The sequence below is a fragment of the Medicago truncatula genome, chromosome 2 (assembly GCF_003473485.1).
Source record: "Medicago truncatula cultivar Jemalong A17 chromosome 2, MtrunA17r5.0-ANR, whole genome shotgun sequence".
Lineage (NCBI taxonomy): Eukaryota > Viridiplantae > Streptophyta > Magnoliopsida > Fabales > Fabaceae > Medicago > Medicago truncatula.
Window position 1 is genome coordinate 15,743,644 of NC_053043.1, and position 15,842 is coordinate 15,759,485.

The 15,842-nt window shown below is 32.1% G+C and overlaps 2 protein-coding genes across 5 annotated transcripts; one reads left to right on the top strand and one right to left on the bottom strand.

The window, feature by feature from the left end:
• The first annotated feature begins 589 nt into the window (after positions 1-589).
• On the top strand, positions 590-5,327 carry LOC25488261 (ankyrin-2). Of its 3 annotated transcripts, none has more exons than XM_013607938.3 (6): positions 590-728; positions 2,310-2,443; positions 2,846-3,310; positions 3,388-3,492; positions 3,607-4,025; positions 4,681-5,327. In XM_013607938.3, exons 2-6 carry the CDS (start codon positions 2,320-2,322, stop codon positions 5,296-5,298), a joined length of 1,731 nt encoding a protein of 576 aa, XP_013463392.1. In that variant the 5' UTR covers positions 590-728; positions 2,310-2,319; the 3' UTR covers positions 5,299-5,327. The 3 variants fall into 3 exon arrangements, with proteins under 3 accessions (XP_013463392.1, XP_024631985.1, XP_039686403.1); XM_024776217.2 differs by lacking the exon at positions 590-728 and adding an exon at positions 1,180-1,518; XM_039830469.1 differs by lacking the exon at positions 590-728 and having other exon boundaries at positions 2,112-2,443.
• A 373-nt stretch (positions 5,328-5,700) lies between these two features.
• Positions 5,701-12,093, bottom strand: LOC25488262 (mediator of RNA polymerase II transcription subunit 18). 2 transcript variants are annotated; one of them, XM_013607939.3, is made up of 6 exons: positions 11,948-12,093; positions 10,185-10,234; positions 7,662-7,761; positions 6,943-7,000; positions 6,498-6,854; positions 5,701-6,008 (listed from the first exon to the last, which is right to left on the bottom strand). In XM_013607939.3, exons 2-6 carry the CDS (start codon positions 10,218-10,220, stop codon positions 5,906-5,908), a joined length of 654 nt encoding a protein of 217 aa, XP_013463393.1. In that variant the 5' UTR covers positions 10,221-10,234; positions 11,948-12,093; the 3' UTR covers positions 5,701-5,905. The 2 variants fall into 2 exon arrangements, with proteins under 2 accessions (XP_013463393.1, XP_039686404.1); XM_039830470.1 differs by lacking the exon at positions 7,662-7,761.
• Positions 12,094-15,842: the final 3,749 nt, after the last annotated feature.

Sequence of the window (15,842 nt, forward strand, 5' to 3'; positions counted from 1 at the left end):
CATTCTCTCGTAATACTTTACACTAATAACATTGTTAGTTTATATCCTCTTAAAAGAACAACCTTTCAAGTCTTGTTCTCATAGGCAGCATAATGTAAAATTGGTTGTTACGGTCTTTGGTCATTGAATTGAAAAGTCCATTATTTCCTAATTTCTATCTTAGCCTTTGTCGGTTTGTGACTGTGGACGTGATTGGTCATTGACTCATTGTCGTTGTAAAAAGTTGAAGGCCCACACAAGTATAATGGGTGTAGTTTGGTTGTTACTATAGTATAGTCTATAAAGCATGACTGTCATTCGTACAACAACATTGTATTATTGAAATGAGAAATGATATTTATACAACCATTTTTTATAATATTTAGATAATTTTTTTTCTCATACTTATATTATATTCTTATTCTCTCTCTTTCTTTTTCTCTCTCTATTATTTTCGACCAATGAAAAGAGAAAAATGAGGTTGTCATAGAAGTTGTTAGTTGTTCAAATATTATTGCTCCTAATATATAATAATTTCACTGAATTATGAATTGACTAATGTTATTTATTGACTAAGAACAGTAACCTATTCATATTCATACAAGACTAAGTCACTTTGACATGAGTCACACAAGACCTGAATATTGCAAGCTACCATTGCATTTGGGCTTGGAAGATAATATTAACAAGATAAATTAGTGTATCTTTTTTTATCAGCATTTTATTCTGTTCTAAGAGTGCTTCTTGAGGTAAATTCCACAAATTGCTAAATACTATCTAATTTAGTTTACTGACCTAATAATTATACTCTTTCTAAGCATTGATTTTAATTTTTTTTTCCAGTTCTCTTTCTTAATTCTTTCCATATTTGTGTTTAACCTAGCATATTTTTTTTCTTAAATCTTCCATTCTCACAACAATCCTTCTTTTCCGTTAAAATAAATTCTGAGAATCCGTTTGAGTTTAATTCATACTTTAAATGTTCTTAATTCATGCATGTGATAAGCATCAAAATAAACACGTGGTTTAATTTATTAATTAATATTATAATTATATTTTTGGCTTGTTTGTAGTACTTTCTAGCTCTCACCTCCACTATATCATCACTAACTACTGCTCCTTCGTTTGCAGTTTTGGCTTTTTTCTTCCAATCATATCTATAAATTTGTTATGTTATACGTATGTTCTTATTGCTTGTAGAGTTTTCAAAATCTTTTTCTTGAAGGACTCTTTTCCTTTTCTTCCTATTCTTTTACACAAGTTCTTGATGTATATTACTGAGATCACTGTTTTGTCACAACTTTTCCTTTCCAATTTATTCATACAGATAGCGAGTTTATTGGCAGAAAACACACACTAATATATATCGACAGTGTTAGTTCAATAGTTTTTTTTCCAAGTAATCTAGGGTTTATAATTCACTTTTAAGGTGGATAAACGGGATGTCTGGGGTTCTAACCTCAACCCCTATATATTACGGTGCATTGTCCTTGTTAAGTGAGCTATGTTCACAAGGACAGCTCAATAGGTTTTTATCAGGTACATATTTTGCAAACTAATTGTTGGATTCAATGTTTAATTTTGATGTAAACTTGAATGTTTTATATGATGTAGATTTTTTTAGAGGATACCATATAAGTTATTCATGTGCACTTTTACAAAAATTTGAAATAATTTTTGGTCTTTTTTTCTGAAATTATTTGATATGTCCTTAAATAAATATGCTTAAAACATGCATTAATGATTAATTTTGATCAGTAAAGTTTGATCACTTTTTGTGTGTGTGTGTGTATATAATACATATTAGCATTTAATTAGGCTCAGATAATGTACTATTGACTTTTAGTCAGCCATAAATCTTGGTTAAAGGTGTGTGTATTGGAAAAACTGATTAGGAATAAAATTAAGAGGTGTGTAAGGGAAAGACTTTTAGTGGTTTTTATCAAGTCAATTGGCAATATGTATAGAAAGTAGCATGCATGTTGTCCTATTATTGCAAGTTGATACAATGATAGAACATAAGACATGAATATGAATCAGCCGCCATAGATATACTATAAAATAATCAGTTTTCCATCAAGTTTTAAAATATCAAAAGGTAATTAAAAATAGAAGAAATTTTTTCATAGTAATAGAAAGTAGCATACCTTACTATTGTTAATAAATTTCAATAAAATATTATTTAAGGGGTTCATATTAGAGGCCACCATCATTTTTTATTATTATAAAATTTAATAATTTACTTAAAATAATAGGAGTCCACCTTTGAGTTATTTTTGAGAGATTTATATTAAATGCATTTGATTATTAATTTTGTTTGTTAATTTTAGTGACAGAAAAATGGAGATGGTAAGTGCATTCTCAGTTACATCTCCATCACAATCGCAAGCACATGAGGTTCACCAATTATCATGCCCTACTCATCAACTTCGACACCCTTCCCTTCACCTATTACAAGATAAAAGTTTGATCTCTCTCTAGTTTTTTTATAGTTTATTTATTTATTTTATAGAATGTGGAAAGTTTGATCTCTATCTAAATACATATAAATCATTATGTATCATTCATGTAATTAACTTTTTTACACCTGCGTTCAATTAAGTTACGATAACTAAATTTTTGTAGAGATAGTTGCATGAGTGATTTTATTGGATATGTGTAAAAAGTTTTATAAACCCTACTTTAACTAAAAAGTAAATTGAATGTAAAGTGGAGGCAAAATTAACCGTACTTGAGAACATTCATACATATCAAAATAAATTATGTACTTCAAGAATCAAGTTTACCCCTACAAAATGAAACGAAACATACACTTATACATATTATGTTATGCTGACACTTTTAAGATCCGTTTTATTTTCTTCAGATAAATATTTGGACCAATGTGTACCCCTATATAAAAAAGCACTAGAAGGTGATTGGAATGCATCAAAGGGCATGATAGATAGAGACATTGAACTCCTAAACGCTGCAATAACAAAGGATTATGGTACACTATTACATGTTGCAGCAGAAACAAATCATACTCATTTTGTAGAGGAGTTGGTGAAATTACTTGACTCAAAAGACTTGGAACTACAAAACAATAAAGGGAACACAACATTGTGCTTAGCTGCTGTATCTGGAAACCTACAAATTGTTGTTATTTTGAGAGAAAAAAATGGATGTCTACCACATATTCGAGGTGCGAAAGGAATGACCCCTCTTACTATGGCTGCTTTTTATGGAAGAAATGACATTGCAAGATATCTATACAACCATACTAGAGAGATATTGGAAGAGGAGGAATGGAATGCACTTTTCTTCCTTTGCATCAACAATGATTTGTATGGTACGTAAATTAACATGTTGATGTCTTTTATTATTACCTGTAATTGCACTCCAAGAAATTTTGAGAAATTTTTGCAGATTTAGCTTTGCAAATGTTACAAAAACAGTCAACACTGGCATTGGTCCGAAATATGAACAATGAGACAGGCTTACATATCTTGGCTCGAAAACCTTCTGATCTTAGTAAGTCTTTACAATCACCCTGCTTATTTAGAAAACTAAGAAATCATGTTCATGTTCTCATGTTATATTTTGGTTATTTCAACACATAGTTAACCAATCAAATTATGTGTGTAGGCATGAAGAGTACAAGTCCATTTCTGGAACTTGTTAGATGTCTTTGGGACATACTTCTCAATCATGGATGTACAGAAACACATAGAACAATCATAAATCAACCGTCAAAAATAACATTTGATGCTACAAAAGTTGGAAATTTTCACTTTGTGGCTGAGCTTTTGAGGTCTGAACCTGATTTAATAAGGGATGTGGATGACAAAAACAGAAGCATATTTCACATTGCTGTTCAACATTGTCATTCAAGCATCTTTAGTCTAATACATGAGTTAGGCTCTTTCAAAGATTCAATTATAGATCTTGAGGATGATGAAAGAAATAACATATTACATTATGCTGCAAAATTAGCACCTCCTTCTCAGCTTAACTTAATTTCAGGTGCAGCTCTTCAAATGACACATGAAATACTATGGTTTGAGGTACATCTACTACTACTATTTCACTTAACATATGTCATATAATATCCTATGAATAACTAATATAGAAAAGAACAAAAGACTCGATACTAACACCGACACTGGCTAATGACTCGTAGACATTAGTATACAAATAATTTAAGAGAATATGATCAATTGGATGTAATTACATGTGACGATGTCAGATGCTAACTTTTATTAGACATCATACATGTCTTACGTGAAAGCCTTAATTGGGGCCGACCCAAGGGTCAAATATCCAAAGCTAGGGTCTTAAGCTTCAAATTTTTAGACATGCATGGTCTAAAAATTATTCAATTTTGCTATAAATATATCATATGATAGATCAATTATATATTTATTCGCCCAACTCAGTTTATTACTATTTTTTTTCTGTTAAGTAGTTTAGCGGATGAGACTCCCATAATTTAAATGTGGAAAAGTGATGAGTTCGATGTTCGAAAACCAGCCCCTGCATGTTATTGTCTTTGCAGCTACCAACTGAGATATGCTGAAAGGACACTCAGTTAATTAATTACTTTATTAGGCCAAGTGTTATTTTTAATTTTGACATGCTTCGCCATAAAATTTGTTTAAGACCTCTAAACATGTTGAGCCGGTCCTTAACTTATATATACATTATATTCTGACATTGTAGGAAGTTAAAGAGTTAATGTCCCCAATAGAAATAAAGAAGAAAAATTCTAATGGCAAAACTCCTGATGAGATATTTGCTGAGGAGCACAAAGAGCTATTAACAAAGGCAGAATCATGGATTGAGAGCATAACTAATTACTGTATCCTAATTTCAACACTGATTTTCACTGGAGTATTTACAGCAACATTTAACATACCTGGTGGCTTCAACAAAAATACAGGCACACCAAACTATTTACAAAAACAAGCATTTCTTATATTTGCAGTATCAAATGCAACTGCACTAATATCATCTTCAATTTCAATGCTGATTTTCTTGTCTATCATCATCTCAAGTTATGCTGAATATGAATATTTCAAGTCACTTCCTTCCAAGTTGCTATGTGGATTGATTGCACAAATCATCTCCATCACAAGCATGATGATTGCATTTAGTGTGTCCTTTTTCATAACATATTTTCATGGTTTGATGTCATGGGTTCCATATTTTATTTCTGTTTTTGCATTTATTCCTATAGTTTTATTCAAAGTTCTTGTATTTCCACTTTGGTCTGATATTATCCGATCTTCTTATTTTTGTATGTCCCTATTTCAACCAAGAAAAAAAATGCTTAACTAGCTTGGAAAATAGAGACAATGTAAATTATAGTACTAATGTTTTTCTTACCTTTAATTTTTGGGTTAAATTTGTTTTTTTATCCCTATAAATATACCAACTTTTCATTTTAGTCTCTCATATGTTGAATTCATATTTTTGAATAAAATTTTGAAGAATAGTTTATAATATTATAAAAATCTCTTCTAAAAAAATAGAATTTTTTAACAAAACATTAATGAAATATGAATTTTTATATTTTCTGTGGTTAAAAATTCATATTTAATTTTTGTTAAAAAATTCTTTTTTTTTGGGAGAGAATTTTACAATATTGTACGCATTTTTGCATAATTTCATTGAAAAATACAAAGGCTACACATGATATTGCCTCTGTGTTTTATAATCATGTGAATCTCATTCTCCATATTTGGTGAAATGCATTTTCAATCTATATTTGCCTTTAAAAAAATAACACATTCAAACAGGTGCATTACAAAGGGTCGCTCACGTTTATCATTCTGAAATACAACCCGATGCAAAATGTTACTCTTCCTATACCTACCAACTATTTTATCATGAAGCAATCAACATCGTTCAATCTTTATGTGCATAAATTAACATTACTGGACCACTACAGAGGTGTACCGCCACCATCAGACATTAGAGATGCAGCAGCAGCTGCAGCTGTAGGAACAACACCAGTTGAAACGCCTGGTTTGGACAGATGGAGAAGCCTGATAAATTGACACCAAAGAGTTGTATGAGTCAGTGATGAAATTCAATATGAACGAAGAAACCATAAACATGATACGCCACTAAAGACTTCAAAAGAGTGGCCTGTCCGCTGAAAATGATAACTGGTAACCAATTCTAACAAAACGAATGAACCATCAATATGATCCTCAAGTAATACTATTTCTTACATCATGTTAGTCCTTGGAGTATATAATAATAAGTAGTAGTCTCTAAAGAATATGAAATACTTCATTTTTGTCGCTAAAGTATTTGAAAATCCATCATGTTAGTTCGTAACATCTTAATAGATGGGAAAAAGTGATGGATTTCATACATTTAGGAACACTCATTACATTTATATACTTTAGGGACTAAATTGGAGAGTGATAGTTTAAGGAACTAATTTGATGGTTATTCTCAAGGTGATTAAATGATTTGCAGTAAGGATAAAGAAATTTACAATTGAGAAGAGAGTATAAGATTCTTACGGAGCAAGGTATTCACAAAAGGATTGCACAGCAGCAGCAACTTCAGCATAGTTTTCATCAGAAGCAGGCGCTGTTACTTCAACCATCTGTATGCCAGGTGTTACTGGCACGGCCTCGTCAGTCGCATGCAGCTTCAGCATTTTATTGACTGATGAAACCCTCACAGTGATTTGTGCCCCCCTATTGAATTTGAAAGAAAACCCCACCCTCAACAGCTCATGGTCTAACTTATACCCCAGTGTATAGAACATACGAAGCACATTCTTGCTCACTTTGCTTTCCACCATTGTCCTAACCAGAACTGAAATTTGGTCAGCACCAGCACCCCTCATTGCACCACCTACATGTCTAACAGTCCTGAAGAAGCCATCAAGCACACGTTAAATGCATATATGGATATAGAAAAAGTTTCAACAAGTGATCGATCAGAAGTTGCGTTGATTACCATGAGGGTTCAGTTTGCTCTAGATCACATAAAAGTCGAACTTCTGAGGATACTGGGCCTATTATGAAAAGGAATAAAATTATGATCAATTTGACAAAAGGCCTGAATATGAGATACTCATGAAAACTGCACATATACATTTTGCTCAAGAAAACTAGACGAAAACATTGGGAAATTATTGAATATTTGAAACTCCATCTAGGAAAGACGCTATAAAGAATAAACCTACATATTGGAAAACCATAAATTTCTTCCATGTCATACCACAAAAAGAGTAAACAAGTAACCCTGACATACAAAACTGTGAAAGTAATCAAATCAGTTCCTCTATCAGAAAGCGAAATCGGTTATGAAATATAATTGTTTTCTCTTTTTTCAATCCAGTTCTCTCACAAGCACTCTCAGGAACTTGCTCTCTTTTAGAATTTGGGTTGGGGTAACTCAACCCTTACAAAACAGGCTTGTATGGTGATCCACCACTTATAAAAATACATTTTCAGATTTGATCTCATCTCAGACATGTAGTGCAACTAAAGCCCTTATTGTAGTGACATCTGTTTCTCTTCTTCGTAAGTGAGTTATTTTTCTTTATTTATCTCAAAAGAATGATCCTCTTTTTTTCTATATCAAATTATTTCCATATAAAAAATAATAATGATCAACGAAATGTTGCTAGCAAGTGGCCACGACTTAACCACATATTGGAAGAAAACACTAACCCAGATGTGGACCATTCTTGAGGCATAATTCATGGATTCTTAATCGTTCTCTCTGAACACCGCATAGCCCTTGAAGAAGAATCTCAAGAGCCTCGACATGCTGTAAAAGAAAACAAAATATCAACTGTCAAAGTTGTCTTGAATACAGTCCTCAATTCGTGGGTGTTTCCTTGACATGCTACTGAAATGTAACATCAATACTTCTCAACAACGTTAAAGCAAAATTCATGGATATATTGAGAAAGAAAAGATGAAATTATTGTCTATATTCAATAAAAAAGTGTAATCTACTGTGCTCCAATAAGTGCAACAGGAAATTAGCAGATGCAGCTGCGACAGATAGTAGCCATGGGACAGAAACTATCTTGCAAGCAGAAATTCCAAATCCAAACAAAACTATAGGATAATATACCATCATATTCATATATACTTAGACTACGCTACGCTACACAACAGCAACAGTGTGAAAAAGCATTAAACACTTTCACATCAGAGAAGATCGTGTTATTTTTCAAATAAAGGCAACAACCGACTATGATCCATTCAAAGGGAAAAACACATAGTACAACAAGGAGAAAGATGACTTGAACACAAGGTGTCCCCACGTATAATTTTATAGAGATACCAAACAACAATCTTGTTTGAATAATATAGAAATCGCTAGTTTGGAAAGGTAATATTTGAATCCTTGGTAAGAAAATTTGAACATTTGTGTATGTTAAGTCTATCTTCTAATATTTGAAGAATGTATTTTGAATTCCACGTGTTACATTTGAATACTTCAATGAAATGATCGAATATCTAGTGGCAAGGAAATTTTCAAATACCGCCTTCTTATTTTATAACCATTGCTAGAGCCTAAAGAAGATCATTGTTCACGTACCAAATTATGATATTTGGTTAATCAAATACTTGGTTCAATGTGAAGCCTCCCAATACGAGATGTGGGCTTCAAATAAGTTCAAATTTTTAATTTTTAAATGACCAACCTTCCATTAGAAAAACGTGAACAAATACTATAACTTTGTGTGCGTGGCAACCTGAAATTTAGTGAACCTTACAACAACTACCACCACCACGCCTATTCCCATCAGGCAAAGACTAACCGATACCAGAGTTATGTATTAGATCCAACGGTATACCAATAACCTCTAAATCTCACTTAATGGTTTGGCCTATAAATTTATTTGGTTTTCTGCTGCCTCTAATTATTAGACAATCCTAACAAATGCTTCTCAAGATATGCAAATCACCTAAGATGAGATTCTACCATTTTCTCTATATAAGGGGGGTTGCAACAATTTTCTGTCTAATGATCATAATTTTAATCTTATACTGTTATGTGTAACCACTCATCCTTTGTAAAATTCTCATTTCTGTGAGACTAAATTTACTTCTTGGCTTTTAACCACCCAACATTTAGTTCCGTCACATATCACCCCCAAAGCATACCAGCATCTTGTCCTCCCTACTTGGATAATATAGTTGACATCTCTCTATCTCTGCAATATTTTTTTGATGGACACAAGGTATTTAAAATGTGAGACTTGTGATGAATCTTTAATTATTGATAGAAATCATAGTGTAAGGTTAAGGATAAAAGAAGTTTGCTTCTATCCATTTTCCTCATGTTTTAAAACACCCGAAAGCGAGTTAGTGCTACAACTAACCTTTTGCAAGGATCAAGGATATCACTTGCAGAGATACACACATCATTCCTGAATACATCCATCAATCAAAACTTGGCCACACACTGGCCTTCCATGTTTCATAACATAATGTAATGTCAATACAATGTTTGTGGGATTTTTAACATATATTTTACTGTTTCATCGTGACACCCCATTTTTTTAAATGAGAAACAAAATCCACTTCGTAGGCAAGCAAAGAAAATCAAACTTTGAAGATGCATATTACAAGTTGGGACATCAGCCAAGCAACATGATTTTACAGGATCCTTTGGTATGACACTTTAAATAATTAATTATAAAAGAAAATTTCGAAAAACGGTTCTGCTTTTTATTTCAGAAGTGAATTTCAATATTAGAGCAACCAACACCCCCAGTGTTGGGAGAACACAAATAACAAACCATAAAGAAAAGTGACTTAAATTATGAGAAACTAGTCAGGTAGCCACTCAATATTTGGCCATAGTTCCGAAAGCATTTGAATTACTAGAACCTTAAAACTACATTTCATGGGTAGAATTCAAATAAACATTATCAGCATTGCAAAAAAAGTGACTAGACTGAGATATTATAGCTGTAATATGAAGCATGATGTAAGATAGTACAATAATTAAAAGATATTTAGAAGTAAACAATCTATCTTTGAACTTAGCATATGATAGAGAATTACGGAATCTTCTGATCAGTGTAACCAACACAAGCAGAATCCAAAAATTCTAACAGCAGAAGGCAAACATAAAGGTCAAGCCAAATCAAATTTTCCATAACAACCTCTATTCTTAAATAACAGTATTAATAATAATTGAAACTTCAATGAAGATACAAACTCACTCACCTGTGTCTCTATAATTCCCTGAACCACGCATTCCATATCTGCTTCTTCAACTGCATTAGACAATAGATATTTTGGAATTAATTACATTGTATAATTTAAAATTTGCAATTGCAACAGAACAAACCAATATATATATAACCGAAATAGAAATTAAGCTACTTAATTCTTACTCCAATTTAGACCATCACTAATATTATAACATTTTCACGAGTATTAATATTAATCCTTTTTCTTGATCTGATCCGAAAATACAGTTCAGCCATACCAAATTGGTTGCTTCTGACATCAACCAGTGTTGACAAATAGCAGTGTTTAGTGTTATAGCATAACAGAATTTGGACAAATTGCAGTTGTTCCACAATACACTATTAAATAAAAAATGTAATCAAATAGCGTCTATTGCACTGGAGCTTAGCGGAACTGAACAAACTGCTATTTTTCGCAATCCGCAATTGATAACACTGAAATCAACTGAAAAAATGGTTCTTATCTTGCGGACAATTCCTGAAGCAGTTGCTTGGACTGATATTGAACTGTTTTGAAAAAGAATTGAAAAAATGTTTAACCGACTATCAGATCCAGGCAATAAATGGCCTTTAATAACTTAAGAATTAGTTCTGCTACAGTAAAAACTAACTTGGGAAGCTGTTTTGTTTTCAATAATCAGAACTAGTTTACAACAGCATGACTGCGTAAATTATTTGATGAACTAGAGTCTAAAAAAGATAACTGAACAGAATGATTCGTAAATCAAGTAAATGAACAAAAGGGCACTTGACAGCATTTAAGTGTACAATTGTCATCCAACTCTCAACAAAGATAAAAACAGCAAAAGGTCAGCATTTTAGTTGAGGTTCATGACTGCAGCTATGTAACCTTCAAATTTATATGTAACAGCAGCAACTCAAAAGACACACTGCCACTGTTTCTTCTTCTTCTACGAGTCTATTTCTTCAATTCTTCAGTCCCATCTTTCCCCTTCTTATTCTTCTTCTTCAAAAACATCATCTTACAAGAGCAAAAATATGGTGCAAGATGACCAGCAGACTACGACGGTGAAAAAGGGAGGTAAGGTTTTTTATTGTCTCGAGCAAAAGCCCATATAAGCTAATAGCAGCTCTATTTTAGGGTTTTAGTAGTAAAAAGTGGATTGCACGCGGCAAAAGGCGCAAACGAGAGATGATGAATGCAGCCTCAACAACCGCTACTCTGTGCTGAGACGCTAAGTCGTGTGTGTTATCCTCTTAAAATGAATATAACATAATTAAACAAGCAATTATTCATTTTAACATTTTTTTTTCTATATCTATAGGATCACGGGTTCCTCCAAAGTCGAGTTTAATTCACAAATCACCGTCTCGTTGTCACTTTGTGTTAGGTCACGAGGGTAGCAGGACCACACTAGTGATAGAGACACCACATTTTTACCCAAAACCTTAAGACAATGAGTTTACGGGATCTGTCACTTGTAAAATAATAAATTATCAATGTCACTAATAAAACAAAGATTACATTGATTAAAAGAGACCGTGAAAAAAATCAGTGTAAAAGTTCAAATTAATTCTCTGTGTTAATTCAAATTCAGCCATATAAGATACACCCCACAAAAATAATACAGCTTCATTCATAAAAAATATTCCACTAAGAAAGAGAAAGGGAAATTCGGTTTTGAATTCTAGCTATGAATTTGACTGAAATAAAACATTGAAATACGAAAATGGGGTAATAATTTGAAACAATGAACAAATTTAAGGAATACGAACCTGAATGTAGTCAAGCTCAAAAGACGAACAGAAGTTCCGGAGAGGATGAGGGTGCGGCGGATAGCGAGCGAGGTGTCAAAAGAAATTCTTTTACAATCTATACAACCATGGGAATTTTCTTATTTAATAATATAAATATAAGAAATGTTTTTTTTGACAAGATAAATATAAGAAAGGTTACCGAGTGTCATTGCATTCTTTAAGCAAATTTTTTTTTTAGGTAGTGTAGTGGCTAGAATTTACCTTATAAAGTGAATAAGTGGGGGGTGTCTAGGTTCGAACCCCCGTCCCCTGCATATAACAATGCATTGTCCTACCAACTGAGCTATGCTCACGGGACTTCTTTAAGCAACTTTAATAATAAGTTTTTATAAAAATATTCTTTCAGAAAAAAGTTTTTATAAAAATATGTGTAATCAATGCATTAAAATTTGTAATATTTGATTTTTTTGAGAAATATTTTCTTAATTTGAGTTCCTTAAAGAGTGTCTTGAGAGATTTGTTAACAAGACTCGGATATATATTACATTTACTTGAAATGATTAATAAAATTTTCTTCATCTTTTTCTTAATCTAAATAAGGGATTTTTTATTTAAATTTAGTTTTTTTTTTCAAATGGTTAATAACGTCGTTTTGTGTGGCGTTGTTTGATTTTTGATTTTGTTGCCGTACTCATTTGATTCCTATTGAAACATCACATATTTAATTAATGATTTGGACGTGTGTTGCAGATGTGGAGATATGAATATTTAAGTCACTTTAATCTTATCATATTATTTGTAAATATTTTGGTGTTGTATGTTGTTAATTTGAATGTTGTGAGTTTGTTGGTAGATTTATCAATTTATGTTTTTAGCGATGTTGAATGATGTAACATATCAATTTAAATGAATGAATATCGTTTGATTTTTGTCAGAAAAAGAAAAAAAACTCCACCAAAGATGAATTGTTCAACAAACGAAAACCTGAATTTGATTAATTATTGAGTTCAATTTATGGATGGAACAATTATTGGACATGCCTAAGTTCGATTTTAGATGGAACAATTATTGGACATGCTTCGGTGGAACTTTGAATTACCAAGGTCCCTTTTTGAGTTAACAAAAAAAAAAATCACCGTTTGGGTCATCTCTATAACCAATGTTTTAAAACTTGAACTTGGAATCAGGTGTGAGGGTCGATTAGCTCAAATGATCGAATATGCACGGAACTCTGTGAAATCCAGTTCGACTTGGTTGAGTCTATGATTGAACAGTTGTAACTCGCAGTGAATCAGACTAGTTATAGCATACATAATCATTCATTAAGTAAAAAAATATGTTGGTAAACGGATGTTTGGTATCTCAATGTGTGAGATCTAGTTATTAAAGCTTCATAGTCTCCTAATATATCGAAATTGCAAACATATCATCATCTATGTTTATATTTAGCCATTTTTATCCTCAATTTTTATTGATAATTTAGTTCATAAAATTACAAACAACCAAAATATTTGTAGATGTATTTAAAATTTTCGAGGTATTTAAAGGACTATAACACAACGACTAAACAAAATAATTGTTTTTTTTTTATATCTTTTAGTTGAATATTTAAAAATGAAAATTGAATAAAAAGGGCTTACAACCCAAATAAGAGCCCAGAAGCCTATGCAAAAAGCAATATCAAATACATTTTTTGATAAGAGAATAGAAATAAAAGACAGAAAATTCAAAAATCTTGACACCATTGTCAAAAGTCAAACCTTCTTTTAGGTTTTTTTATTCCAGTCTTTTGTATTTGGTACCATGCCTAAATTACCTCAATTGATTCTTTAATATTACGAAGTTTTAACTAAATAGCTATGACCAATTTCGTTTATAACCCTCTTCTATGATCACAACCCCATAATGTCCTAGGCAAATTCGTGATCATTAAAGGCTTGATTGTACGTCAAAACAAATATCACAAATGCAATACTAGAATACATCTAATGATATTACATATTGAACAATTATCCTATACCATGTATCAAAAGTTAGGATTAATAGTCATCCAACACATGCATTAAGAATAAGTAATAACTGAAAAATACTATGAATTCAATTGCATAAAAAAGTGATAAACTGGATTACATGGTTTATATAGCTAGGAAGAAGTGCATCTATATGACAAAATCAAAGAATTCTAGCTACTCATAATTAAAAGAGACATGACAACTAGATTAAGAAATTACAATAGATGATGAAGTGGTTGATGAAATCTTGTTTCCAAGTTGTTTCCATAACCTCCCCCGCATAGAAAATGAGATTTTGGCTCTGTTACGGGCGTGGCCCTTTCATAGAATTCGCAAATTCCACTTTTTCAAAAAAATGTATGTAAATGCGCACAATATTGCATTCTGTGCATCACGCACGAGGTAGTATCTGCACATTTTGGGCCTGCAATACTGATCCTATCCATATGAAAATTGCATTTTTTTTACCAATTTGTAAGCTGAATTGAACTTTGGCGACTTCATGAAAGATGTAGATATGAATGTTAGCTTTTATATGCCATTGGTATCGCTCCATTCTTAGAATTACAAGTCTAGATATGATTAAACTACCGCTCCGAGGTCATGTGGAGATTAGCACGCCTTACTCATATTCTTTTACTCTTTTCCCCGTTTCTCTTCATTTTAACGTCTGTGATGGCTATACTCCAAATAGACAACTTGATTGCTCTTGTAAAAATCATAGCATGACCGAGGAGTTGTCTGGTTGGGGTGAATTTGAGCAGATTTCAAGATCTTTTTTACATATATTTAGTACAATGCTACTTTATTTACTTCTTGCTAATCGTACTAAAACAAACTTACAAATGACCGTAAAATGACTTCTAAAGGACCCTAAGAGCATGGTATGAGAGTCTGGCTTCACAACCCCACACTAGAAGTATTGCTTATCCTCAAGTAACATACCCGTGCATCAAAAATCTACAATAAAATAACAAATCTCCTTGAATCTTTACCCATCCGGTTCTCCATAATTCAATTTAGTAGGTCCAAAGAAATCACCCTAAGACAGGTTTTTTCTAAACCTCACTGATCCACTCAATCATTGAAAAAAGTTAATCACCCCGTCAACATTCACATGCCACTTGGATATACAACTTGAAGACAATTTGGGAAAGTAGGTTAAAGTTGGAGTTACATATCCACTACTTATCCTTCTATGCAAAAATACTAAAAGTAACCAAGCAAGCATGCCTTTCAAATTTGGTACAAATATAAGTTTTTAATAATTTATGAATACAGCATTTTTTTTTTTTAGAGATAATGGCTATTTCCCTTCATTTTTCAATCACTTTTGTTTTTGAAGAGACTTATTTAGATGAGCGTCTCTTAGATTTTTGTTACCGCACCCCAACTTAGAATGTTTCTATCTTGAGAAGCAACCCCAAACTTAAAACCAACCATGATAAGTAATTTAACGCTTCTACATAAGTCCATAAAAGGTAAATATAATAAAAAGCATTAGGTATATTCGTCTTGTAATGCAGTTTGTCACAAAAAGAAAGGATACATGTGAATGTAGAAGGTGGTTTATCAAAAAATAATTAAGATTATACATGGTGGCTTGAAAAGGCTCTAGGTACAAATAAAATTGTCTCAATGTGTATGTATAACCAATAAGCTAGTAGAGAATGAAGCCGAGCTCAAGAAATGAACACATGGATGAATACACTTCACCAGAAAGAAAATAACAGGCAATGGATGATGTTTAGGCTCAAAAGATCCCATCGATCATGATTTAGTACATGTTGAAATTGACTTAAAATTTGATGGATGAATAATATTGTTGCTAAAAATATAAAGATTTGTTTCAAATATATTTTGTGCTTCCAAAAACTTGTTGCTGAAAATATATTTATGGG